The 26,199-nt window shown below is 44.2% G+C and overlaps 1 protein-coding gene across 2 annotated transcripts in view; it reads left to right on the top strand.

The window, feature by feature from the left end:
- The window catches only part of pbx3a (pre-B-cell leukemia homeobox 3a), an 83,140-nt gene extending 70,213 nt beyond the window's left edge, over positions 1–12,927 (top strand). Inside the window, exons 6-10 of one of the 2 annotated variants that reach the window (XM_079814378.1) lie at positions 413–578; positions 1,155–1,232; positions 4,492–4,601; positions 6,249–6,338; positions 10,663–12,927. In XM_079814378.1, the coding sequence (XP_079670504.1) occupies positions 413–578; positions 1,155–1,232; positions 4,492–4,601; positions 6,249–6,338; positions 10,663–10,755 (537 nt within the window). In that variant the 3' untranslated portion in view covers positions 10,756–12,927. The remainder of the gene's footprint in view (positions 1–412; positions 579–1,154; positions 1,233–4,491; positions 4,602–6,248; positions 6,339–10,662) is intronic. The other variant, XM_079814377.1, reaches the window with a different exon arrangement.
- The last annotated feature ends 13,272 nt before the right edge of the window (positions 12,928–26,199 follow it).

Below are 26,199 nucleotides of genomic sequence, written 5' to 3' on the forward strand. Positions count from 1 at the left end.
GAGTAATGATGCTGAAAATTCTGCTTTGATCTCAGAAATAAATTACATTTTAAAATATATTCACATAGAAAACAGTTCTTTTAATTTGTAATAATATTTCACAAATTTTAACGTATTTTTGATCAAATAAATGCAGCCGTGGTGAGCAAAAGAGACTTTTTTGGTCAAAAGCATTTAAAAAAAAATCATAACAACCTCAAACTTTTGAATGGTAGTGTATAATTTCTTTTATTTTTTTTGTCCTTTTGATTTTGGGGTAAAAAAAATATAATATTTATATATATAATATAACATAGATTCATCCCCATTTGCCTCTTTTTCTCTCTGATTTTGGGGTAAAAAAATTATAATATTTATATAAATAATATAACATAGATTCATCCCCATTTGCCTCTTTTTCTCTCTATCTCAGGTGTCTAATTGGTTTGGTAATAAACGTATTCGCTATAAGAAAAACATTGGTAAGTTCCAGGAAGAGGCGAATCTGTACGCAGCGAAGACCGCAGTGACTGCGACTCAGGCTGTGGCGGCCGCTGTGCAGAACAGCCAGACCAACTCGCCCGCAACGCCCAGCTCTGGTACACACACACACACACACACACACACACACACACACACGCACACACACACACACACACACACACACACACACACACACACACACACACACACACACACACACACACACACACACACACACACACACACACACACACACACACACTATGGATGAGACCACCGGGGCTAGTTATCCCTAATGTTTTGACTCTACTTGCACAAAGACTTGTTTTCTCTAGTTGTAGTTTTGCATGTTGGTTTCAAATATAAACATTTGTTGCCCAAATCAGGGGTATCCTTAAATTAATTGCCAATCATCAACAGGTAAATTACTTAAATAGCCCACTGTGACAACATGGCCTTCTATAGTGTTAAATGAACTGTATTCCTAGACAGTAACAGCAGAAATATTTGATAGCTTTTTCATAGCCAGCACATAAGGTTTATGTCTACATAGAAAAGAAACCCCTGTGAAACATTCACTTGCGTAAAAAACTGTGCCCCGCTTTCCCCTATATACAGTAGATTGTCTAATTATTTGGTCTCGAAAATGTAATTTAAGAGTTTAAATGGATTCTGTTCTGATTTCTCTACAGGTTTTCAGATGAAAGATGAAGACTTTCAGCTGGACGGAGCAGAAGATAAAAACAATCTGTTAAACAACATGTTCACTGGTACGGCGACTTGAAGACACTTCCTGTGATGATAGTTACAGTGAACTTCCTCTGTCTCTGTGTTCATTTGTGTATGTGCCTATGCAGTTACCCCAAAAAGTATCAATTTGGATAATTATTCTAACCCTGTAAAGCCTGACAAGCTTTTGTCTGTTTTAAATGGAACACTTTATTGAAACTTTAGACAAAAAAAATAAATGTGTTTTTTTTTTATGAGTATCATATTTGATACATCAGGCTTTTGTGGCTCATATAGTATGATATAGTGAGAGTATGGAGCTCATAATCAAGGATATAGAAAAAACACCAATGTCGTTCAAAACATGCAATTTGGTGCAGATGTTGATATTTATATCGCCAAAAATCCATATAGTTGACACTCTATATTTCACAACAATAGTAAGGTGTACTTATATGCTTTGTTTTATTATCAAATCTTAGTATTTTTAAAGGTGTCATGAACTGGCTTTTCAAAATTTTTTATACTGAGGTCAACTTATGTCGTTCGCGTGGTTTTTACATTCAAAGACATCATAATGAATAAGTAATAGGCTATGGTTTTGAGGCTCTCTGAAGAAACGGTCGGTTTTGATGGGCGTGCCGCACTGAAGACTTGGAGGTAAACGCCCACGGCTAGGATTGGATAAGATTCGAAAAATATCTTTATTAAACAAACACAATGATTCATCTCTCATCCACCCGCGATTGACTGGAATGTTATTTCTGTATTACTTGGTCGGCCCGATCATCAGTGAATATAACCGCGAACCGCACACACACACGCGCGCACGCAAGAATGGCCTGCGGCAGGCCAGTGATAGCCCGTCTGAAAAACACATAGCCCCGGGACTTTGGGCTTTGCGAGCACTGGCGTTACAAGTCCGAGTCTGATCACGAATGAACCAATAACACCTTCTCCAGCCTGTGACCGCGTGCTAAGGTATGTAATCAATAGATTTCAAACGATCTGTAACAATGCACAATACTAACACATATAAAAACATGTTTTACTCACATAAGTGTGTTGCACCGTTCCTGTTGGATCCAACATAGAAGCAACATTGTGTTTTAATCTCAATATCCAGTCTGTAAATCCAGTCTCGACCTATATCTTGTTTACAATCAATTCCGCGGTGAAATGAAGCGAACAAACGCGCAATATCTTGCGCACGTGAGCTGGAACCGGCATGTTTAGCTCCACGAGTCGGTGGGCGGGCTTGAGGCGGCGTTTCAGCATTCGATGACGTCAGTGGTCGACATATTGTGAGATCTCTCGTTTTCTGGGCCTGGTGTCTATAAAAGCTTTTCTTAGACTAACAAGGACGTTTTCAGCTCTGAAACTTGCAGGATATTCTTATATCACGATGAACTTTTATATACCAAAGGCTCAAAGGAAAGTTGATTTCTAAATTCATCACCCCTTTAAAAACCATACAATGCAAAAAGTTGCTTCAGTCCAGTAAGTGTTCATCTAGAAATTTTAATAACAAAATTAAAGCTGCAAGCAGCGATGAAAGGACCCTCGCACCCGGGGCCACCGGCTTCAGGAAAACAGCGAATAGTGAAAAAGTGAGTAAATATAGGAGAAATACAGCAAATGCCAACTAGTAGTTGCTGTGCGAGTGAACCTCACTCCTCTGATCTCAAGAGACGCTCTAGCGACTGACACTAGATGTTGCAGCCTTTAGCCTCCTTGTTAGAGCGTCCGATGCTAATGCCGGCGGACCCGGGTTCGAGTCCCGCTTGGAGCGGGCGGTTCGAACAGTAGGGGTTACACAAAGTCATTTTAATGTGCCACACTTCCTTCTGCCAGCAGGTGGCACTTTGACTATAGCTGAATATTGCCGTGTAGATGTCTTCAGGTCAGGACTATTATCAAACATGTGAAGTCTGGGGCATATCGTACACTGTATGCCTGAGTTACAAGTGAGTTACAAGAGTTACAAGCCAAGTGTTGCTTGATTTAATGTGTTTCTAGCATGTTTTGGACTTCATCGCATATTTAAATGAGTTTCTGGGAGTTAATCGCAGTGTAGATTTCCTGTTGCCCACAGGTGGCGCTATGATTAACTGAATATTGGCATGTAGATGTCTTCAGGTCAGGACTCTAATAAAACGTGAAGTTTGGGGCAGATCGGAAATTGTATGCGTTACAACAACTTCCTGTTTTATGGCGAAACATCGAACTTTGTGAGGCCGCCACGGACACTTCAGGGAAAACTCAAGATCTTCGCAATTTAACATCGCTAAGGCCTTTGGATTAGAATGTGCAAATATGATGTTGATCTGATTAAATCTCTAGGAGGAGTTTGTCAAAGTGCAACGTCTGGAAATGGCAAAAAGCTAAAATGTTGAAGAGAAAATTCAAGGTATTGGGCTGTTACATGTGTGTACTGAATGTCATACTTGTACGTGAAAAGTAGCTCAAACAGCGCTTAATTGAAATTTTGTTGCTGGTGCTATCGAGCCATTTTGCCACGCACTTTTCTGAAACCACTTTTGACGAGTGTGCAAAGTTTCATGAGTTTTCGAGCATGTTTAGGCCCTCAAAAATGCGATACATTTCGGAGAAGAATAATAACAGGCTGAGCAATTACAATAGGGTCCTCACACCATCGGTGCTCGGGCCCTAATAAAATATATTCTTTAAGATAATAAAATATATTCTGTTGTCCGGGCTGTAGGACACAAAGGAGGAGGGCAACCTTTGTTCCAAAATCGGTGCAGCTTTTAAATTTACAGCCGTCTTTAAGCACCATCAAGTTCACCATGCAGTGATTTTTTAATTGCATATATATACATATATATTAACGTATTTATTCCTTTATATATGTTTGGACTTGTTTTAATATATTTGCACTTGTGCACAGTGTTATATGTCTATTGTATGACTATTTTATGATAGTGACTGTGTGTTACTCTACGTGGCCTTGTTAATTGCCCCTTGGGGATGAATAAAGTATTGAAATGAAAATGAAATGAAATGAAAAGATTTCACAGCAAAGTGAACCACGAGCTGAACGTGGACGTTTTTTACAATTACACTAAAAGGTCTTTTACTTGCTAAAAATGTATCGGATGACATAAGGCATGAAGTAGATTGTGTGCGACAGGCTTTTCACAAAGTTTTGATCATGTTAATAATTTGCAGGTCTTAGAAATGTGATACAGTAATATGAAACAGTAGGGTTAACATGCAAACATTATATACAAGAAAAATTCACTGAGCATTTTCCTCCTCCTCTCCGTCTCTCTGCAGGTTCTTCAGGGTCGTATAGTTTGCCAAGTTCAGGAGACATGTTTATGAGCATGTCCGGCCTGAACGGTTCATACCAGCCAGCCCAGGTCTCCGGCCCAGGACAGACACAGGTATCACACACACTGCAGCTGAAAGCAGACATTAGTGTGAGACTATAGCAGGTGTGCAAGAGCACAGTATATAAAATAACCAGGTGTTTTTTGCTCACCAGACATTGTGGTTTTCCAAAGTTACTAGCCACTCTGCATTTTCACTGGCCACAATTGACATCGATACCATGAGGGAAAACTGCCATATAGATGTTTTAATATTATCTCATAATTTGGCAGCCGGTATATTAGGCTGCTGTCACTTTAAGACCTGGCGCACAGATCCATTACACTGTTACACATGCGTTTCCTTTCTCAAAAACATAAGTGATTGTGTTTATGTGAATACTCGCCAAGACAACGTTATTTTGTGTGTAATACAAACCCAATTTAGTTCTGAGAGGCGGCTTTATGTGTGCGCACGTTTGTGGGTGTTAAAGGAACACTTTTCCAACTCCCCTAGAGTTAAACAGTTGAGTTTTACCATTTTCGAATCCATTCAGCCGATCTCTGTGTCTGGCGGTGGCACTTTTAGCATAGCTTAGCATAGTTCATTGAATCTGATTAGACCGTTAACATCTCGCTCAGAAAATGACCAAAGACTTTGGATATTTTTCCTATTTAAAACTTGACTCTTCTGTAGTTACATCGTGTACTAAGAATGATGGAAAATGAAAAGGGCGATTTTCTAGGCCGATGTGATGTCATGCGCAATGATATTACGCAACGCCTGAAAATAGTCCCCAGCTAGCACGTTCCCTGTGTAAGCAGGTTGTCACGTTGGTTATGTTGACGGATGTTAGCCCATTTTCAGTGCTGTGTAATATCATTGCGCCACTGCACTCATGGGATGGCAGTTCCTTGATTATTACACAGGAATGAGAGTATAGTTCCTGGCCATATCGGCCTAGAAAATTTTACACAATGTCTTAGTACATGATGTAACTACAGAAGAGGCAAGTTTTAAACAGGAAAAATATTGAAAGTCTTTGGTCATTTTTGAGCGAGATGCTAATGGTCTAATCAGATTCAATGATCTATGCTAAGCTATGCTAAAAGTGCTACCGCCAGACCCGGAGATCGGCTGAATGGATTCGAAAACGGTAAAACTCAACTGTTCAACTATAGGGGAGTTGGAAAATGAGCCTATTTTCAAAAAAAGTGGCGTGTTCTTTTAATGTCAAGCCCTGAAAATAACGTACAACATAATATTACTTAAATGTATCTTCTGGTCACCATGGCTGCATTTGATAAAAAATACAGTAATATTGTAAAATATGATTACAATTTAAAATAACTGTTTGATTTGACAATTTGATTATATGTTAAAATGTAATTTATTCCTGTGATCAAAGCTGAATTTTCAGCATTATTACTCCAGTCTTCAGTGTCACATGATCCTTCAGAAATCATTCTAATATGATGATTTTCTGCTGAAACATTTATGATTATTATCAATATTGAAAACAGTTCACTTTGTGGAATTTCTTTCTTTTGAGGATTCTTAGAACTGTCTTTACAGTCACTTTCAATCAATCTAATATGTCCTACTAACCTCAAACATTTGAATATATATATGACATGTCTAGAATACCAATAATATCACAGCCAGTCCTTCATTATTTCTCACCATTTATGATCTCCTGTCCTCTCCTTCTCTCTCCGCAGGGAGACTCCATACGTCACGCCATCGGTCAGTCGTTGGGTTACAGCGATGGTCTGCGTGGAAACCCACTTTACAGCCCTCATGGCATGAACGTAAGTGTGTTATTTTAAGTAAAATATTTAATACATTCTGTGCAAGTAGGCAAATGCAGACGCTTGGACATTTTTAACTAAACAAACCAAAGTCAAACAGACTTAAATCTGCAGCTAAAGCTCTAGTGTAAATGTGCTTTAGGGTCTGAATATCCCTGACACACATATGCAACACACACACACACACACACCATCTCATGTGGTGGGGAAGGAATAATCTCTTCACAGCAGGTCTCCTGGAGTCATTCAGAAAGACGTTGTATGATCAAACCGTCGCTCCATGAGCCGACAAAGACGACAGGCGAGATTAAGACAGGGAGAGGTGATGCTGCTTCTGTGAAAAGGCAAAGATAAACGTATGGATTCATATTAATATCCGCACACAGGGCTGTTTGCTGGGATAGAAAGCAAATGCGTTCCATTTCCATTTTCCAAAATGCATCTAATAACACAACGACATGCACGGCTCTTGGCAGTATATATCTGCCTTCTTATTGAACCACACACTCTCTCTCTCTCTCTCTCTCTCTCTCTCTCTCTCTGAGCGAATTTGCAGTCCATTTCCTTATCACTATAATAAAATATGAAACTGGAATTGCCTGCAGCTTTGTACAGATGTGAATAGCATCTTCCCAGATGAGGTTTGATAAGACACGCTTTATAATGGAGTCACAGCGTTAAAGGTTCATTTATCTGTTGAGGCAGCCACGTCCAGGAAAAAAAGCCTAATACTAATGCGAGAGGAAAATTTTCATCCATAACCATATCGCAAAGAGAAGTTAAGGGCAGGACGAATAGCTTGAGATGTCATAGACACTCTTAACATTTACACAACCTTCCCATTACAAAAACAACGATTTCCAAATTGTTTTTTAAGTCTTGTTTTACAGTTAAAATATAAAAAAATCCTTGAAATGAGAGAGATGTATATAGTACTGCATAGGATATTTGAGAATGGTTAATACAAGGCTTGTTAATACCAATTTATTTTGTCTGACAGATTTTTGTAGTAATGACTCCAGGATTTTTATAGTATAAACAAGTAGTGGAATGTGTGGGAAATAAGTGGGGGAAAAATCTGCCAGTGTAAATAACAACAACAACAATAATAATAAAAATAACAACATTTTAAAATTGTACCCAAGTACCCAATCTAGCTAGTGTTGCAGTTGACTCTTTTCAGCCTAGATACGTATAACAAATGTTGAGTTAGACTGACTAAATATAACAAAAAATAACATATTGACTTGAATGTTTATACATAGCTGAAGAATGAAATGAAATCAATCAATTAATTAAATTAGTCAATATGTATCTTATTTTTATTTACACAAGTAAGTCTTTTTCTCACTGTGACAACAAACAAACAAACACTGTTGGGGAAAGCTACTTTTAAAAATAAATGAATTACAATATTGCGTTACGTCCTAAAAAAGTGACTAATTGGGCCCTATTTTAACGATCTAAGTCAGGGGTCTCCAAACTCGGTCCACTGTTAAACCCCAATAACCCCAACCCCAATTAAAACACCTGAACCAGCTAATCAGTGTCTTACTTGGGCCTAGTAAGACACTGATTAGCTGGTTCAGGTATGTTTATTTGGGGCTGGAACTAAACTCTGCAGGACAGTGGCCCTCCAGAACCGAGTTTGGAGACCCCTGATCTAAGTGCTTAGGGCATGTCCAAATCCAGTTTTACTAATATAATGATGGGAAAAATGATCTGCGTGCCAGGCGCATGGTCCAAAAGGGTTGTACCTAGTCTCTTAAAGGGTTAGTTCACCCAAAAATGAAAATTCTGTCATTAATTACTCACCTTCATGTCGTTCGACACCCGTCAGACCTCCGTTCATCTTTGGAACACAAATGAAGATATTTTAGTTGAAATCCGATGACTCAGAAAGGCCTCCATTGGCACAATGCACTTTACACTCTCAAGACCCATAAAAGGCACTAAAGACGTCGTTACAAAGTCCATCTCACTACGGTGGTCCTACAATAACTTTATGAAGCAATGAGAATAGTTGTGCGCAAAAAAAAAACTAAATAACGACTTATATAGTGATGACCGATTTCAAAACACAGCATCATGAAGCTTCGAAGCGTTATGAATCAGTGAGTCGATTCAGTGTTTGGATTGCCAAAGTCACGTGATTTCAGCAGTTTGACACACGATCCGAGTCATGAATCGACTCACTGTTTCATACCGCTTCGAAGCTTCATGATGCCGTGTTTTGAAATCGTCATCACTATATAAGTCGTTATTTAGTTTCTTTGCGCACAAAAACTAATTCTCGCCGATTCATAAAGTTATTGTAGAACCACTGTAGTGAGATGGACTTTGTAACGACGTCTTTAGTACCTTTTATGGGTCTTGAGAGTGTAAAGTGCCATTGTGCCAATTGAGGCCGATGGCTCAACTTTCTGAGCTATCGGATTTCAACTAAAATATCTTAATTTGTGTTCCGAAGATGAACGGAGGTCTTACGGGTGTCGAACAACATGAGGGTAAGTCATTAATGACAGAATTTTCATTTTTGGGTGAACTAACCCTTTAATGGGTGTGTTTTGGGCGTAACGTGCAATAAACCAATCAGAGTCTCATCTCCCATTCCCTTTAAAAGCCAGTTGTGCTCATGTGATCGAATGTGTTTAAACTCAAAGAACCCCAAAAGACCATCTACTCTCCTCCTACTTCAGACCACCACGCCCATGAGCGAACAGAAAAAACAGAAGTTGTTGTTTTTTACCCTTCAGAAACTAGGCCAAAACACGATCTTGACCTTAGTTCTCTAGATTTATCTATCTCTTCCCAAGTACGGAATTTAGGTGTGATATTAGATAGTTCCCTTCAATTTGATAAACAGATTAGTAGTGTCATTGGATCTAGCTTTTCTATCTTCGCTCCCTGGCAAAAATTAAATCCTATCTTCCCAAGCGCTCGTTGGAGACTGCGATCCATGCTCTTATCACCGCGCACCTGGACTACTGCAACTCACTTTATTTTGGTATATCAAAATCCCAGACATCGCGCCTGCAGGTTGTTCAAAATGCCGCAGCTAAATTCCTGAAGGGAAAGCGGAAATTTGATCATGCCACCCCCCTTTTGAGATCCCTCCATTGGTTTCCAATAAATTACAGAATTGAATATAAAATTGTATTATTGGTATATAAATCTTTACATGATTTGGCGCCCTCTTATCTGTCGGATTTACTTCATTTATATTCACCAACAAGTCTTAGATCTGAAATAAAACTTCTCCTTCAGATACCTAGAACACGGTTAAAATCAAGGGGCAACCGAGCTTTTGAAGTGGCAGGCCCCACACTGTGGAACAGGCTTCCACTGTAAATCAGATCGACTTCCTCTCTGTCTGAGTTCAAGTCATGTCTTAAAACGTATTTATTTTCTGTTGCTTTTAGTGCATAAGTATTTTGTCTTGGACTGTTTTTTTTCTTGTCAATTTTATCTGTGATTCTAGTTACTATTTGCTATGTTTTTATGTGTAGGCCTACAGCACTTTTGTCAGCCTGAGGCCGTTTTTAAATGTGCTCTATAAAAAAACTGAACTGAACTGAACTAAACAGATGCGTGCGAGTGCATTTGCTATCTGCGTCGGGCTGAAACTAGCAAAAAACACCCTTTCGACCACTTCCAGAGGTAGTCGAAAACGCATTCGACCGGATTGCTTTCCTAGTGTAAACGCTCATGTGGTCGAATGCTTTCAAACAGCCACGGAAGACTGTCTACTCTCCTCCTACTGAGCTAATGCGTCGACATTACGAGAAGCACTCTAGCCAGACGGGATTCAAACTTTGTCGGCTGAAGACACAAGTTTGGTTTGAAGATGAAAAACGTACCAAGCTCAATGTTCTCTCATCATCCCTGATTTCTAACACACACTCACTGCGTTCGGCTGGTCTTGCAGCTGTCAGAGCAGAAACGCATTCACATGTAAATCGCATGAGGTTTTTTCGTCCATTAGATAGAAAGATCTAAAAAAGAAAAACATACATTTACCGGCCCATAGACCCTCCCGTCAAATAAATCAGGACAGAAGTGTTTACAAGTGGACAAAAGAGACGAATTCTTAACGCATCTTAATACCAGGTGTAAACAGGGCCTAAGTGTCCTTCTAAAACCATATGAATAGACCATCCTGGACATGGTTAGACTGGTTTAAGCTGGGTTTTGTTTCACCATGGCAAATGGATACAAACAGAGCGCTTTATCTGATCTTACTCTCAAAAATCAATAGCAGCTAATGTTTCCACTCTGACTTTAATTACACCTCTAAAATGGTCTTTTCTGTGTCTCTTTCTAGGGTAACGGTGGCTGGCATGATGCCGTCACTCCATCTTCTGTGACGTCTCCTATAGAGGGAGCAAACAGCGTTCACTCGGATACCTCCAACTGACCAGTCTGAGGTCCCTTAACTAACCCGCAGGACAACCTACACAACTCAACAAAATCTCCAGCGAGAACTCAGAGAACGTGAAACCGCTCTGGTACTTCAGTACCTTACTTTGACCAAAAGAACACCACGTTGCAAAAATGAACCGAGAGGATTGATGTTACCAGCTTTCTTTCCAAAACTGGTGATGCCTCAATAAACATGGCCAACATGTACGATTGTGGAAACAAGGGATCTTTTTGTCATAATCTCTGTGAACATCTTGGAATAGGTTTAAAGATAGATCATGATTTAAATGGACTTGTCTTCTTGCACAGTACAGTATGTTCGTTCTTAAGTGTGATTTTTCTCTTACAGATCACCAACATGAAGAAACTGATTTTTTAAACTGTATTTTTAACGATTTAACTTGAGCATTAATGTTATTCATCATGACATCTTGGTTTTACCCAGATTTTAACAAATTATTGACATCAAAACTGCAGTCATGCATATATTCAGCTATTCATACACTCTCAAACTCGTCACTGGGATGGTGCCCTTAAGGGTACATTTTTGTACCTCTAAATCAGGGCAAGTTCGGTCCTAGAGAGCTGATGTCCTGCAGAGTTTAGCTCCAACCCTACTAAGCCACCACAGTATAAAACTCATGACTCCCAGCATGCATTGCAGCATTAAGTATGTCACCATTGTTGAGATTCATATGCTGATTCTTGACATCTGTGTGCGTCTGAACTTTTTTCCCCCTAGAATGTATTTAAAAATCAAAATTCAGAATGTCAGATCTGTGGAAAGAAAGTATTGATGGTGAATATAATTAAGAAAATTTCTAGTCAGTGATGAGTTATCAACTGCAAGTAATTTTTGTTTATGGCTTCTTTTGATTCGAACAGATTATGTGTTTTGTTAACACTGTTACAAAAACCACAAACTCACATAAAAAGCCAAGAGTCAAACTGGCCAACTAAATGAAACACTGATCACCATAACTGTGACCATTAACATATAAACCTCTGTTAATTCTCAATAAGAGCTTCTGTAGACGTCTTTCAGGGTTGGAGCCAAACTCTACAAGACAGCGGCTCTCTAGGACCGAACTTGCATACCTAAGTAGAGGGAAAAAAATGGTATAATTGTACCCTAAGGACCAATTGTGTACCTTTAAACGTACAGTTATACGTTTTGTTCCCCAAGGAACAAAATTGTACCTCCACTGTAACTTTTTTTCTGAGAGTGTATTCGGGTACAATGTACCTAGATCGCTACATCAAAAGAGCAAAGCTGTAGGGTTCCAGAAGCAAAATACCATTGATAATGTCCATAAAGAAGATGTATGCTGTATGAAGTGACTGTATATTTTTCTGTAAAGCTTTCTTTCAGGTCCAGATTGGCTCACTTGTTTAACAAGTGATTGGTCCTTGTTTAACAATGTCTATGGAGAAAATGCATGGAAAATTTACTTCTGAAATCTTCTGATCAGCTCTGTTATCATATCTGCATCCGAAACAATTCTCAAATTATAACACCTTGCACTCTTAAAAATAAAGCTTCCAAAGGGAATCACTTTTCACAGTGATGCCAGATAGAAGAACCATTTTTGGTTGCACAAAGAACCTTTCAGTCAACAGTTCTTAAAAATATACTTTTTTTCTTAGTGTTAAGAGAACATTTTAAAATGATAAAAAAAAAAAAAAATTCCAGGTTCCATGGATGTTACAGATTCTACATGGAGCCATCGATGCCAATAAAGAACCTTTGTTTTTAAGAGTGTGGCACTGCTGTTGACAGAGAGATTTGTTTTTGATAATGCCATTTAAGTGACAACACATAATCAAATGATCAGCACACATACTGTCTCTGTACATAAAAAAAGCATTTTTGAATGTTTTTCTTTTCTTACTCCATACATTCATGCTCTGTATGACAGAATACACTGATTCTTTTAAAGTTTGCTTCACTTTTTTATTTATCAATTCTTTGGGTAGTTTATAATTTGCAATGCCATTTAAAGAGGATGTAATATTAAAAAAAAAATGTTCTAATGTATTAACAGAATTTACACTGAGCAACTCTCTATGAAGAATAATTCATGTAATATTATTAGTTTTTGATAAAGGAAATACTTGTATTTCTGGCCAAAAAGTGTTTCAATAAACATTTTGAATTGAGATTTTTACCCTGATATTATGTAAACTCATCATGCACGACAACTAACTGGACAGCCACTTTTAGTGTTTTTCCCATTCATGTGACACTGAAGACTGGAGTAATGATGCTGAAAATTCAGCTTTGATCACAGGAATAAATTACACTTTTACAATACATTTGCGTGTTCACACTGAAAAATTTCAAATGTAAAAATAGCAAGCAGCAAATAACGGGGTTCAAGCACTTTGAGGCTTTTTAAGCACATGCGTAAAAAGGTATTATGTTTTATTTAGCAAGCATGTAACCATAGATCATAGATGTAAAAGTAAATTTACTGCCAAAAACAGGCATTTTACTAAGGAAATATAATTTTTAAAGCTTTTTATTATCCATAACAGTTATCGAGGTTGAGCCAAAAACCTAGGACTAGTTCGTGAAACTAGACTTTGAAATAATCTCAAATATTTAAAGTTCATTCAAAGTTGCTCAGAATGAAGAGTTGTACCATATTGTATGAATGTCGTGGGTGGAATGTCCTCGTAAACAATCGCCGCACCTTGGACAAAGACACCGCATGCCAGCTTTCAAGTCAATCGGACTGACTGTTCCGTAGCTATAGTCGTGTGTGTGTGTGGGGGGGGTCATTTTATAGCGCCACCAAGCGGCCAGTCGCCGCGTCCATTTTCACACGACCATAGACCAAGCCAATAGGTAACCCGAGTTTCGTGAAATTATCTCATTCTGTTCAAGAGGGATAGAGACAGAGCGTATTTAGGCCACGCCCACACTGGGGGCGGGAGGGGGGGGGGGGCAATCAAATGCTCTCCATCGACTTTGCATTGCGTGAAGTGGCCTCCTTGTCATTTCGGACTTATAACAAAAAACAGAAACAATGTCTAAAAGCTGATATGTGATAAGGTGTACAGCAAACAAGCTAAAAAAAAACACATAAATAAGTTTTTATAAGCTGTTGACCCCAAAAAACGAGCGTTTAAGGAGACAAAAGTGAAGAAAAAGACGGGAAGCTTCAGCAGGAAGAATGGGTACATTTTGGGATCCTGACACTCAGTATGCCTCAGTATGTCTCAGTGTGCTGTTAAGTCAAATATCCAAATGTCAGTTTTATATATTATATTTCCTGTTGCTGATTACGTTCCCCTCTAGTGGGTGTAGTTCTCAGTGTAATATAACGTTTCGCGCTCTGTCTCAATTGCCTGTATCCACTTTTTTGTCCTTAAACGCTCGTTTTTTGGGTCAACAGCTTATAAAAACTTCTGGGTTTTTCGTTCTGGATTGTTTGGCTTGTTTGCTGTACACCTTGTCACATATTAGCTTTTATACATGGTTCGGTTTTTTGTTACAAGTCAAAAATGACAATGAGGCCACTTCACGTAATACAAAGTCAATGGAGACGGTTTGATTGCCCGAGGTGGGCGTGGTCTTCTGATTATGATGCGTGTCGCTCTGTCTCTATAGCCTTTTTAGCCTACTTTGAATGTTTTGGTGTCCAATCGCGAGCGTAAATCGTAAATTTAGACTTAAAAAAAAAAAAAAAATATTGACGATCAGACTCCAGAGAATCTTTCTGCGTTGGTTTGGTTCCGATCGGATGAAAAAATTAGGACTTGAAGGTTTTTTGAAAAATCCACACTTGAGCCTGTGACGATCACTTTTAGGGGAGAATTCTGATCCTTTTCTAATTATTCTATCAATTACATAGGATTTCAGCACTACGCACTTGAACCCCTAAAAAGCACACTTTAAATACCCAGATGATGCACTTAATTAACCGGGGAAAAAGTGTGGAATGTTGGACACTTCATGCACTCGGCTGTGGCAGCTTTAATTGGGGGAAGGACATCAGACTCCGATGTTGAATGACAAAATAATCTTATCAAATGTATACACTACGGTTGAGTACATAGTGTATCGTGTGCCATTTGGGACGCAACACCAATAAACATTTTCTGCTTGATTTACTTTTTAAAAAATGATGCAGTTTTTTGCATAATCATATTTAGTTGATCAAACAAGACTAGTCTTTGTACAAACAACTTAATTTTCCACCGTTGAAAGAACATTTGCATGTAAACTTAATTTTAGCATTTCTCTAGTCTCTAGTTGAAGTTTCCTTTGCAATACTTTTTACTCAAACAATATAACACTGAATTAAACCACACTTTTAAAGTGTATGCTTTACTTAGAAACAAATAAGTACATAACACAATAGATATTGTGTAGACAATGTATCTACATAATAGAAGTAACGCGGCACATGAACAAAGAGACCTCAATACTTGGTACACAATACACAGTATATAGTTACGGTAACATTCGATGGATTGTTTTTGAGTATGAATGTGTCATTTTAAGTAGAAAATGAACTCTTAATGTCACAAAATGGCAAGTTACTAAACCTTACAACAAAAGCAATGATAAAACGGTGTAAATACAGCTGGTAAACAGCGAAAAATTAACCTTATTAATTATTCATGTCCCAGTGCATGATGGGAACACCAGTATCAGAAAAGCTGAGTTGGTTTTACTTACTTTTATAATGTTGATATTTACGCTTTAATTTCTACAAGCTTGAATTGACTACGAATATAGAATATTTAGGCTACTTCTTTTTTTATTTATTATTGCCTGAACTAACTTTTTAATGTATAAATTACATTTGTTTTGTGAACTTTTTTCTTCTTTTTTGTGCATTTTATCATCTGCCAGACAGCCAAGGAAAAGTAAAAATAGGGTAACACTTTATTTTAAGGTGATGTAGTTACATGTTACTTAATGTACTTCTAGTAATAACAGTAAATCATGCATAAATAACTAATCCAAAACTAAACCCTAATCGTAACTCTATACATGTAGTTAATTAGTATTACTCAATCATTTATTTGAGTAAGTACAATGTAACTACGCAACCTTAAAATAAAGAGTTATTGCTACAGTGTAAATATAGATTTAAGTACTGATTCATATTAATTAACAACATGTAGTTACTATAGGGTTAGGGTAGGATTAGTTGCATGTAATTATGCATCGTTTACTGTTAAAGTACATAACATATGTAACAATGACACTGTAAAATAAAGTGTTACCCAAAGTTTACTGGTGCAAATCTCTAATGGAAAGTATAAGGAATAGGAATTCAACAAATATGACAAAACCAATAAATAGTGATGTTTGCAAAACCTCTACAAACGAAGCGCAAAGTGATCAAGAAAGACTGGAAGGCTTGTGTTGAGTTGAGCTGTTTGATGAGTTAACATCTCTATATAAACCACACAAACACACACAGACAGAGACGGCATCGTCAGCTTTGGCAAACTGAGCTTCATTAATAATTCCACCTGAGTGGCAATAAATCTGTGGTGGTTCTCGATGAAGCGGCAACACACCCTCATAAATCAGTGAGATTACAGGACGATATTTCACGATCTCACGTCTATTTCTGTCAGTCGAACTAATAGCCTCTGCCGATCCCTCACAGTGATAGCTCATGAATCCGAGATTTGTTTTCAAAATGTCAACGGTGCAATATGCAATCTCACTGACAGCGGCAAAATGCCCTTTAATTATTTATTTACCCTCCGCTGTCAGTTAAAGGGCTGAGGGCTGCAGACGAGAGGTCAGGCAGAAATGCGAGCATGCGTCCGCTGCATTAATGAGAAGTTTCTATGAAAAATTCCCAGCCGCTCGCGGCTTATCAAGATCAAAACAGCAGAGGAGGCTGGAATTGCCCATTGATGAAACGTCCACAGCATATGATTCTTTGTGCAGCCTAATTGCAATTCAATAGCCTATTTAGGGTGAAAGATTTGTTTCTCTGTGATGTGAAGTTGTTGCCCTCCCACAATTATGTGTGTCAGTTTTGACAAGCGGCAAAATAACCTTTTGCTGGTAGAGGACTACATTTGATCTACATTTACTAAACCACAGCTTGCAAAGTCAACAGTCATAACAAAATTGACTCTTTCTCAGCACTGCACATTATTCTGAAGAAAAAATGCTGCCTAACATTTAATCAAAAAGTCGTAACTTATGCTCTGCCTCTGGCACAACTTTCCTTTTGGCTGAAGCCCTCTTGTTTTTCAACCACCTGTCGCATTGAGCCACTTTGAACCATCCAATCAATTCCCTGCAGATAAAAAACACGTCTTCTTGTTGAATATCGCAGTTGACTCATTAACAATGATCCGCTCTGTGCTGTCGTGACTCTGGACCGACTCGATCACATGATCCGCTCTGTGCTGTCGTGACTCTAGACCGACTCGATCACATGATCCGCTCTGTGCTGTCGTGACTCTAGACCGACTCGATCACATGATCTGCTCTGTGCTGTCGTGACTCGACTCGATCACATGATCCGCTCTGTGCTGTCGTGTCTCTGGACCGACTCGATCACATGATCCGCTCTGTGCTGTCGTGTCTCTGGACCGACTCGATCACATGATCCGCTCTGTGCTGTCGTGACTCGACTCGATCACATGATCCGCTCTGTGCTGTCGTGACTCGACTCGATCACATGATCCGCTCTGTGCTGTCGTGACTCGACTCGATCACATGATCTGCTCTGTGCTGTCGTGACTCGACTCGATCACATGATCCGCTCTGTGCTGTCGTGACTCGACTCGATCACATGATCCGCTCTGTGCTGTCGTGACTCTGGACCGACTCGATCACATGATCCGCTCTGTGCTGTCGTGACTCGACTCGATCACATGATCCGCTCTGTGCTGTCGTGACTCGACTCGATCACATGATCCGCTCTGTGCTGTCGTGACTCTGGACCGTCTCGATCACATGATCCGCTCTGTGCTGTCGTGACTCTAGACCGACTCGATCACATGATCTGCTCTGTGCTGTTGTGACTCTGGACCGACTCGATCACTTGATCCGCTCTGTGCTGTCGTGTCTCTGGACCGACTCGATCACATGATCCGCTCTGTGCTGTCGTGACTCTGGACCGACTCGATCACATGATCCGCTCTGTGCTGTCGTGACTCGACTCGATCACATGATCCGCTCTGTGCTGTCGTGACTCTGGACCGACTCGAACACATGATCCGCTCTGTGCTGTCGTGACTCGACTCGATCACATGATCCGCTCTGTGCTGTCGTGACTCGACTCGATCACATGATCCGCTCTGTGCTGTCGTGTCTCTGGACCGACTCGATCACATGATCCGCTCTGTGCTGTCGTGACTCGACTCGATCACATGATCCGCTCTGTGCTGTCGTGACTCTGGACCGACTCGATCACATGATTCGCTCTGTGCTGTCGTGACTCTAGACCGACTCGATCACATGATCTGCTCTGTGCTGTTGTGACTCTGGACCGACTCGATCACATGATCCGCTCTGTGCTGTCGTGTCTCTGGACCGACTCGATCACATGATCCGCTCTGTGCTGTCGTGACTCGACTCGATCACATGATCCGCTCTGTGCTGTTGTGACTCTGGACCGACTCGATCACATGATCCGCTCTGTGCTGTCGTGACTCTGGACCGACTCGAACACATGATCCGCTCTGTGCTGTCGTGTCTCTGGACCGACTCGATCACATGATCCGCTCTGTGCTGTCGTGACTCGACTCGATCACATGATCCGCTCTGTGCTGTCGTGACTCTGGACCGACTCGATCACATGATCCGCTCTGTGCTGTCGTGACTCTGGACCGACTCGATCACATGATCCGCTCTGTGCTGTCGTGTCTCTGGACCGACTCGATCACATGATCCGCTCTGTGCTGTCATGACTCTGGACCGACTCGATCACATGATCCGCTCTGTGCTGTCGTGACTCTGGACCGACTCGATCACATGATCCGCTCTGTGCTGTCGTGACTCGACTCGATCACATGATCCACTCTGTGCTGTCGTGACTCTGGACCGACTCGATCACATGATTCGCTCTGTGCTGTCATGACTCTGGACCGACTCGATCACATGATCCGCTCTGTGCTGTCGTGACTCGACTCGATCACATGATCCGCTCTGTGCTGTCGTGACTCTGGACCGACTCGATCACATGATCCGCTCTGTGCTGTCATGACTCTGGACCGACTCGATCACATGATCCGCTCTGTGCTGTCGTGACTCTGGACCGACTCGATCACATGATCCGCTCTGTGCTGTCGTGACTCGACTCGATCACATGATCCGCTCTGTGCTGTCGTGACTCGACTCGATCACATGATCCGCTCTGTGCTGTCATGACTCTGGACCGACTCGATCACATGATCCGTTCTGTGCTGTCGTGTCTCGACTCGATCACATGATCCGCTCTGTGCTGTCGTGTCTCTGGACCGACTCGATCACATGATCCGCTCTGTGCTGTCATGACTCTGGACCGACTCGATCACATGATCCGCTCTGTGCTGTCGTGACTCGACTCGATCACATGATCCGCTCTGTGCTGTCGTGACTCGACTCGATCACATGATCCGCTCTGTGCTGTCATGACTCTGGACCGACTCGATCACATGATCCGCTCTGTGCTGTCGTGTCTCGACTCGATCACATGATCCGCTCTGTGCTGTCGTGTCTCTGGACCGACTCGATCACATGATCCGCTCTGTGCTGTCGTGTCTCTGGACCGACTCGATCACATGATCCGCTCTGTGCTGTCATGACTCTGGACCGACTCGATCACATGATCCGGTCTGTGCTGTCGTGACTCTAGACCGACTCGATCACATGATCCGCTCTGTGCTGTCGTGACTCGACTCGATCACATGATCCGCTCTGTGCTGTCGTGTCTCTGGACCGACTCGATCACATGATCCGCTCTGTGCTGTCGTGACTCGACTCGATCACATGATCCGCTCTGTGCTGTCGTGACTCTGGACCGACTCGATCACATGATCCGCTCTGTGCTGTCGTGACTCTAGACCGACTCGATCACATGATCTGCTCTGTGCTGTTGTGACTCTGGACCGACTCGATCACATGATCCGCTCTGTGCTGTCGTGTCTCTGGACCGACTCGATCACATGATCCGCTCTGTGCTGTCGTGACTCGACTCGATCACATGATCTGCTCTGTGCTGTCGTGACTCTGGACCGACTCGAACACATGATCCGCTCTGTGCTGTCGTGTCTCTGGACCGACTCGATCACATGATCCGCTCTGTGCTGTCGTGACTCGACTCGATCACATGATCCGCTCTGTGCTGTCGTGACTCTGGACCGACTCGATCACATGATCCGCTCTGTGCTGTCGTGACTCTGGACCGACTCGATCACATGATCCGCTCTGTGCTGTCGTGTCTCTGGACCGACTCGATCACATGATCCGCTCTGTGCTGTCATGACTCTGGACCGACTCGATCACATGATTCGCTCTGTGCTGTCATGACTCTGGACCGACTCGATCACATGATCCGCTCTGTGCTGTCGTGACTCTGGACCGACTCGATCACATGATCCGCTCTGTGCTGTCGTGACTCTGGACCGACTCGATCACATGATCCGCTCTGTGCTGTCGTGACTCGACTCGATCACATGATCCACTCTGTGCTGTCGTGACTCGACTCGATCACATGATCCGCTCTGTGCTGTCGTGACTCTGGACCGACTCGATCACATGATTCGCTCTGTGCTGTCGTGACTCTGGACCGACTCGATCACATGATCCGCTCTGTGCTGTCGTGACTCTGGACCGACTCGATCACATGATCCGCTCTGTGCTGTCGTGACTCGACTCGATCACATGATCCACTCTGTGCTGTCATGACTCTGGACCGACTCGATCACATGATCCGCTCTGTGCTGTCGTGACTCTGGACCGACTCGATCACATGATCCGCTCTGTGCTGTCGTGACTCTGGACCGACTCGATCACATGATCCGCTCTGTGCTGTCGTGACTCGACTCGATCACATGATCCGCTCTGTGCTGTCGTGACTCTGGACCGACTCGATCACATGATTCGCTCTGTGCTGTCATGACTCTGGACCGACTCGATCACATGATCCGCTCTGTGCTGTCGTGACTCGACTCGATCACATGATCCGCTCTGTGCTGTCGTGACTCTGGACCGACTCGATCACATGATCCGCTCTGTGCTGTCATGACTCTGGACCGACTCGATCACATGATCCGCTCTGTGCTGTCGTGACTCTGGACCGACTCGATCACATGATCCGCTCTGTGCTGTCGTGACTCGACTCGATCACATGATCCGCTCTGTGCTGTCGTGACTCGACTCGATCACATGATCCGCTCTGTGCTGTCATGACTCTGGACCGACTCGATCACATGATCCGCTCTGTGCTGTCGTGTCTCGACTCGATCACATGATCCGCTCTGTGCTGTCGTGTCTCTGGACCGACTCGATCACATGATCCGCTCTGTGCTGTCATGACTCTGGACCGACTCGATCACATGATCCGCTCTGTGCTGTCGTGACTCGACTCGATCACATGATCCGCTCTGTGCTGTCGTGACTCTGGACCGTCTCGATCACATGATCCGCTCTGTGCTGTCGTGACTCTAGACCGACTCGATCACATGATCTGCTCTGTGCTGTTGTGACTCTGGACCGACTCGATCACTTGATCCGCTCTGTGCTGTCGTGTCTCTGGACCGACTCGATCACATGATCCGCTCTGTGCTGTCGTGACTCTGGACCGACTCGATCACATGATCCGCTCTGTGCTGTCGTGACTCGACTCGATCACATGATCCGCTCTGTGCTGTCGTGACTCTGGACCGACTCGAACACATGATCCGCTCTGTGCTGTCGTGACTCGACTCGATCACATGATCCGCTCTGTGCTGTCGTGACTCGACTCGATCACATGATCCGCTCTGTGCTGTCGTGTCTCTGGACCGACTCGATCACATGATCCGCTCTGTGCTGTCGTGACTCGACTCGATCACATGATCCGCTCTGTGCTGTCGTGACTCTGGACCGACTCGATCACATGATTCGCTCTGTGCTGTCGTGACTCTAGACCGACTCGATCACATGATCTGCTCTGTGCTGTTGTGACTCTGGACCGACTCGATCACATGATCCGCTCTGTGCTGTCGTGTCTCTGGACCGACTCGATCACATGATCCGCTCTGTGCTGTCGTGACTCGACTCGATCACATGATCCGCTCTGTGCTGTTGTGACTCTGGACCGACTCGATCACATGATCCGCTCTGTGCTGTCGTGACTCTGGACCGACTCGAACACATGATCCGCTCTGTGCTGTCGTGTCTCTGGACCGACTCGATCACATGATCCGCTCTGTGCTGTCGTGACTCGACTCGATCACATGATCCGCTCTGTGCTGTCGTGACTCTGGACCGACTCGATCACATGATCCGCTCTGTGCTGTCGTGACTCTGGACCGACTCGATCACATGATCCGCTCTGTGCTGTCGTGTCTCTGGACCGACTCGATCACATGATCCGCTCTGTGCTGTCATGACTCTGGACCGACTCGATCACATGATCCGCTCTGTGCTGTCGTGACTCTGGACCGACTCGATCACATGATCCGCTCTGTGCTGTCGTGACTCGACTCGATCACATGATCCACTCTGTGCTGTCGTGACTCTGGACCGACTCGATCACATGATTCGCTCTGTGCTGTCATGACTCTGGACCGACTCGATCACATGATCCGCTCTGTGCTGTCGTGACTCGACTCGATCACATGATCCGCTCTGTGCTGTCGTGACTCTGGACCGACTCGATCACATGATCCGCTCTGTGCTGTCATGACTCTGGACCGACTCGATCACATGATCCGCTCTGTGCTGTCGTGACTCTGGACCGACTCGATCACATGATCCGCTCTGTGCTGTCGTGACTCGACTCGATCACATGATCCGCTCTGTGCTGTCGTGACTCGACTCGATCACATGATCCGCTCTGTGCTGTCATGACTCTGGACCGACTCGATCACATGATCCGTTCTGTGCTGTCGTGTCTCGACTCGATCACATGATCCGCTCTGTGCTGTCGTGTCTCTGGACCGACTCGATCACATGATCCGCTCTGTGCTGTCATGACTCTGGACCGACTCGATCACATGATCCGCTCTGTGCTGTCGTGACTCGACTCGATCACATGATCCGCTCTGTGCTGTCGTGACTCGACTCGATCACATGATCCGCTCTGTGCTGTCATGACTCTGGACCGACTCGATCACATGATCCGCTCTGTGCTGTCGTGTCTCGACTCGATCACATGATCCGCTCTGTGCTGTCGTGTCTCTGGACCGACTCGATCACATGATCCGCTCTGTGCTGTCGTGTCTCTGGACCGACTCGATCACATGATCCGCTCTGTGCTGTCGTGTCTCTGGACCGACTCGATCACATGATCCGCTCTGTGCTGTCATGACTCTGGACCGACTCGATCACATGATCCGGTCTGTGCTGTCGTGACTCTAGACCGACTCGATCACATGATCCGCTCTGTGCTGTCGTGACTCGACTCGATCACATGATCCGCTCTGTGCTGTCGTGTCTCTGGACCGACTCGATCACATGATCCGCTCTGTGCTGTCGTGACTCGACTCGATCACATGATCCGCTCTGTGCTGTCGTGACTCTGGACCGACTCGATCACATGATCCGCTCTGTGCTGTCGTGACTCTAGACCGACTCGATCACATGATCTGCTCTGTGCTGTTGTGACTCTGGACCGACTCGATCACATGATCCGCTCTGTGCTGTCGTGTCTCTGGACCGACTCGATCACATGATCCGCTCTGTGCTGTCGTGACTCGACTCGATCACATGATCTGCTCTGTGCTGTCGTGACTCTGGACCGACTCGAACACATGATCCGCTCTGTGCTGTCGTGTCTCTGGACCGACTCGATCACATGATCCGCTCTGTGCTGTCGTGACTCGACTCGATCACATGATCCGCTCTGTGCTGTCGTGACTCTGGACCGACTCGATCACATGATCCGCTCTGTGCTGTCGTGACTCTGGACCGACTCGATCACATGATCCGCTCTGTGCTGTCGTGTCTCTGGACCGACTCGATCACATGATCCGCTCTGTGCTGTCATGACTCTGGACCGACTCGATCACATGATTCGCTCTGTGCTGTCATGACTCTGGACCGACTCGATCACATGATCCGCTCTGTGCTGTCGTGACTCTGGACCGACTCGATCACATGATCCGCTCTGTGCTGTCGTGACTCTGGACCGACTCGATCACATGATCCGCTCTGTGCTGTCGTGACTCGACTCGATCACATGATCCACTCTGTGCTGTCGTGACTCGACTCGATCACATGATCCGCTCTGTGCTGTCGTGACTCTGGACCGACTCGATCACATGATTCGCTCTGTGCTGTCGTGACTCTGGACCGACTCGATCACATGATCCGCTCTGTGCTGTCGTGACTCTGGACCGACTCGATCACATGATCCGCTCTGTGCTGTCGTGACTCGACTCGATCACATGATCCACTCTGTGCTGTCATGACTCTGGACCGACTCGATCACATGATCCGCTCTGTGCTGTCGTGACTCTGGACCGACTCGATCACATGATCCGCTCTGTGCTGTCGTGACTCTGGACCGACTCGATCACATGATCCGCTCTGTGCTGTCGTGACTCGACTCGATCACATGATCCGCTCTGTGCTGTCGTGACTCTGGACCGACTCGATCACATGATTCGCTCTGTGCTGTCATGACTCTGGACCGACTCGATCACATGATCCGCTCTGTGCTGTCGTGACTCGACTCGATCACATGATCCGCTCTGTGCTGTCGTGACTCTGGACCGACTCGATCACATGATCCGCTCTGTGCTGTCATGACTCTGGACCGACTCGATCACATGATCCGCTCTGTGCTGTCGTGACTCTGGACCGACTCGATCACATGATCCGCTCTGTGCTGTCGTGACTCGACTCGATCACATGATCCGCTCTGTGCTGTCGTGACTCGACTCGATCACATGATCCGCTCTGTGCTGTCATGACTCTGGACCGACTCGATCACATGATCCGCTCTGTGCTGTCGTGTCTCGACTCGATCACATGATCCGCTCTGTGCTGTCGTGTCTCTGGACCGACTCGATCACATGATCCGCTCTGTGCTGTCATGACTCTGGACCGACTCGATCACATGATCCGCTCTGTGCTGTCGTGACTCGACTCGATCACATGATCCGCTCTGTGCTGTCGTGACTCGACTCGATCACATGATCCGCTCTGTGCTGTCATGACTCTGGACCGACTCGATCACATGATCCGCTCTGTGCTGTCGTGTCTCGACTCGATCACATGATCCGCTCTGTGCTGTCGTGTCTCTGGACCGACTCGATCACATGATCCGCTCTGTGCTGTCGTGTCTCTGGACCGACTCGATCACATGATCCGCTCTGTGCTGTCGTGTCTCTGGACCGACTCGATCACATGATCCGCTCTGTGCTGTCATGACTCTGGACCGACTCGATCACATGATCCGGTCTGTGCTGTCGTCACTCTAGACCGACTCGATCACATGATCCGCTCTGTGCTGTCGTGACTCTGGACCGACTCGATCACATGATCCGCTCTGTGCTGTCGTGACTCTAGACCGACTCGATCACATGATTCGCTCTGTGCTGTTGTGACTCTGGACCGACTCGATCACATGATCCGCTCTGTGCTGTCATGACTCTAGACCGACTCGATCACATGATCCGCTCTGTGCTGTCGTGTCTCTGGACTCGACTCGATCACATGATCCGCTCTGTGCTGTCGTGACTCTGGACCGACTCGATCACATGATCCGCTCTGTGCTGTCGTGACTCTAGACCGACTCGATCACATGATTCGCTCTGTGCTGTTGTGACTCTGGACCGACTCGATCACATGATCCGCTCTGTGCTGTCGTGACTCTGGACTCGACTCGATCACATGATCCGCTCTGTGCTGTCGTGACTCTGGACCGACTCGATCACATGATCCGCTCTGTGCTGTCGTGACTCTGGACCGACTCGATCACATGATCCGCTCTGTGCTGTCGTGACTCTAGACCGACTCGATCACATGATCCGCTCTGTGCTGTCATGACTCTAGACCGACTCGATCACATGATCTGCTCTGTGCTGTCGTGACTCTGGACTCGACTCGATCACATGATCCGCTCTGTGCTGTCGTGACTCTGGACTCGACTCGATCACATGATCCGCTCTGTGCTGTCGTGACTCTGGACCGACTCGATCACATGATCCGCTCTGTGCTGTCGTGACTCTGGACCGACTCGATCACATGATCCGCTCTGTGCTGTCGTGACTCTAGACCGACTCGATCACATGATCCGCTCTGTGCTGTCGT

The sequence above is a fragment of the Gobio gobio genome, assembly GCF_949357685.1.
Source record: "Gobio gobio genome assembly, chromosome: 4".
Classification (NCBI taxonomy): Eukaryota; Metazoa; Chordata; class Actinopteri; order Cypriniformes; family Gobionidae; genus Gobio; species Gobio gobio.